We start from the raw sequence: 3532 nt of genomic DNA on the forward strand, positions 1-3532 counted from the left end.
TGAAGAATAAAATAGAGAAGAATCCGGACATTTGTAACAAATTAAATCAAATTAGAGATATCGATGATTAGACTAATACCAGTACATAAAATTTCCAATTTACTAGTCCCGATGAGTGGTAAGATATTATATATTAAACTAGTAGCCTGATTATTTTGGTAGTTTCAAATGATATAACTGCTCCTATTTAGCATGTTCAACAACATTTGTAAAATTGTTTCCTTACAAAATCTAAATCAGAGAATGGAATATGTCAACAGTTGATTTTAGTGATCATAAAAAGAATTTTATTCGCAGAAAAGCCCTGAGAATGCACAAATATGGCAACATTATTGGGATATTGCTGACTTGAGCAATAACAAGTGATGATATGAAGGTATAGAAACTTGAGAGTTATGTTTGTCGTCCAACTAAAATTATGGGAAGATGAGAAACTAATAAAGATAACAAGATGCAAATAGAAAAAGATAAAAGATTAACAATATGACAAGGCACAGAAAGTATATTATTGAAAATATATCTTAAATTAATCTCTATATCAATTAAATTTCACACATTAAACGAAAACAACTGCATTTTATTTATACCATCCAAACTTGCAATAAAATAAATCAATAAACAATAGCTTCTATAATTTGAAATTAAAATTAGATGATGATTAAGTTTAGACTTGAAATTGATAGTGACGACTATTGTTAATCACATAATTTCTTAGCCTGGATATCTACTAGTTGAAATCTAGATAGATATCAAAACTATTTTCTATATGAATTACGAGAAATCACAATTTAGTGCAATTAATTTATGACTGGTCAAGGAATTATCTCTATCACTTTATCTCTCTTCCAGTGCAGAGTAAATGGACTAGATAGTCTTGTCTGAACTAAATTTAAACTCTAAAAATGATCATAAAAGATATTAAACAAACTACAAATTAAGATTAACTTAATTTAAATAGTAACTATTATGGTAAAGATCATGCAAACCTCATTTTCATCGGGAAATTCTGAACTCCCCATGAAAAGCATGTGTTCTGTTAAAAAGGAAAATAGTAAAAACTTAAACTAAGCCACGCAATGTTAAAATCATTATCAGAAAAATAAAACAATCACATTTAGCACAACCAGCACAACTTTTTATTAAATAAATTGAAAGATGATGATGCAACTATATAAACCTTAACAGCATACTAGAAGGACAAGAACATTCAATGTAAAGTAAATTCAACCATATTCATTTAATACGGAGCCCTTTGCATCATTTTAGCATCATTCTTTTCTCTCTTCATTAATAAAATACAATTGAATGCCTTTAAAGACCCTAGATCTTGCTTGTCCCAAATGTCACCTGATAGGCAGTAAGCTACTAGACTTTTAAGTCAAGTTACAAAATTGACAGACAGATTTTTTCTTCACGTTCTTCACAAACAAGCAGTCACCTCTAACGCTAAAAGGCGTTTGCTATTATGTTATCATGAAAACCATTTACAAACTTAGAAATTCTGGCATTGACTATATTACCATAAAGAGGAAAAGGCCAAACTTACCTCAAATAATTAAAAAGTGCTCCCACTAAATGAGAATAATCAATATATCATCTACAACTATTGAGGGCTCAATATGTATTATGTTTGTTAATGAATATTATTTTAAGCAAGAAGTACACTAATATTAAAAAATCATTTTAGTTTGTCCATAAATGAATGGTAAAATGCTGAAAAGTAGGCAGAAACTAAAGAGCTAGTAAAATAATACAAGGCTGTCTGCATCAGCACGATCCAAGTATAGACAATCAAACCTAAAAAATGTGCCAGACCCTGTGCCTTATAAGGATCAGAGAAGCTTCCCATTGCAACACACATTGCAGCGGCAGCCTGGACAAAACATGGAGAATTAGTCATTTTCATTAATATGCATATGTATAGAAAATAGGCAGCATTGTTATGAGCATATTACTATCCGTATGAAGCAATAAATTCTGAATTAAAATTCAAGCGACTTATCCAATAAATGTAAATCATCTATTGATATAAACAACAAAATTACCTACCTTTGTCATCAATAGAACTCTAGGAAGGCTTTTGCCCTTGCAAATGTACAACCAAGTCCTGACATTATTACAAATACCCAGAGAGAGATCAAAACATCTAAAGATCTATATGTTATTGCAACAGAGGATCATTGCTAACCTACACTTAAAACTCCCTGACTCAGAGGCTTTTTGAATAAGTAAAATTTCATGAAACCGTTCCTCCAACTCTAGAATTTTTCTCTTAAGCAGTAAGTCATCTACATAAACTTTAATTTTTTGCTCATTTTGACTTTTGAACACAATTTATTATTCTCTAATAAGTTGTCGTTGTACTTCTCAATTCAATTTATGAAAATTTTCCTTCTTGCAATAGACAGTATGTATCCTTATCTAAAGGCAATCCAAAAAGACGCCGAGAAATATCATTACAAAGAAGCTGACTAAAGCATCAAGTTGTGGAAGCAGTTACCAACCCTTTGGGCAGACCAAGTTCAAATTCATGAACATCCCTCACTCTCCATTCAATTTTTGAGCCATCACCTTATTTGAAATCCAAGCAGAGAATACAATACTCCCCGAATGAAGCTAGCCTCCAACAATTTCTAGATTTCACAGTTAATATATTCAACCAACATTAAATCAACTTGGTGAATTCTTTGTTTTATTGGTTTCTCTATCTTGTCAACATTGAGCTTATGACATGCAACGTTAATACGTAGTTACGTACTATTGATTTTTCTACAATAGGCCATGCAAAACTTCGCAGTTAGTGCCAAGAGTATTAATGAGTTCATCCTTCTGCACTAGATCAAAGGATGTGATGATTCAGAGGGTACAAATTTGATCATCTTTGGATAGGGTGATTCCTCAATCCTCAACAACCTCAGAGGTCTCAAGTTCAATGCCTTTTTGAATATCAAGTTATAGAACATCCTCCAGTGTGTTTCCTATAATCTTCATTGTAGCATGGCCGAGATTGTATTTAAGTTCTTGCACATAGTGATTATGCTCCTCCATATAAATGATTATGCTCCTCCATATAAATAAGACTATTAGTGTGCTCAAGTAGCTCAGTGATGAGGACATCGTCAGAGATTTCGACACATGTACCATCAGGAGACGCCGGAGATCGACGGCCACGATCATGAGTTTTATTTTGAGTCGTTTATGTAGTAGTTTATTTGATTTTTATGTGTTTCCGTTTTTGCCCTTATGGGTATTTAGTCGCTATTGTAGCCCAAGGGGCATTTTAGTCTTTTATTTTCTTTGTCATTTGGTGGCCTATATATATGGCCCTTTTCTCATGTAATAGTTAGTTTTTGATAAAATGAAATTTACTACTTGTTCTCTTTGTGAGTTCCTCCATCCACGATCTCTTAGTGAGTTCGCCGGAGAAGACTAGATCTCTTTGTGAGTTCTAGTTCGCCGGAGAAGACTAGATCTCTTTGTGAGTTATAGTTTTCGAATTATCTAATCTTGTGGAAAATCAACGTGGAGACAA

The 3532-nt window shown here is 32.4% G+C and overlaps 1 protein-coding gene across 1 annotated transcript in view; it reads right to left on the minus strand.

Annotated features, from left to right (window-relative positions):
• Positions 1–950: 950 nt before the first annotated feature.
• Positions 951–3532, minus strand: part of LOC110104694 (nardilysin-like) — an 11975-nt gene continuing 9393 nt past the window's right edge. Inside the window, exons 2-3 of the mRNA XM_028693854.1 lie at positions 1798–1873; positions 951–1033 (exon numbers count right to left, since the gene is read on the minus strand). Of these exons, the coding sequence (XP_028549687.1) occupies positions 951–1033; positions 1798–1873 (159 nt within the window). The remainder of the gene's footprint in view (positions 1034–1797; positions 1874–3532) is intronic.

The sequence above is a fragment of the Dendrobium catenatum genome, unplaced genomic scaffold, assembly GCF_001605985.2.
Source record: "Dendrobium catenatum unplaced genomic scaffold, ASM160598v2 fragScaff_scaffold_44, whole genome shotgun sequence".
NCBI lineage: Eukaryota > Viridiplantae > Streptophyta > Magnoliopsida > Asparagales > Orchidaceae > Dendrobium > Dendrobium catenatum.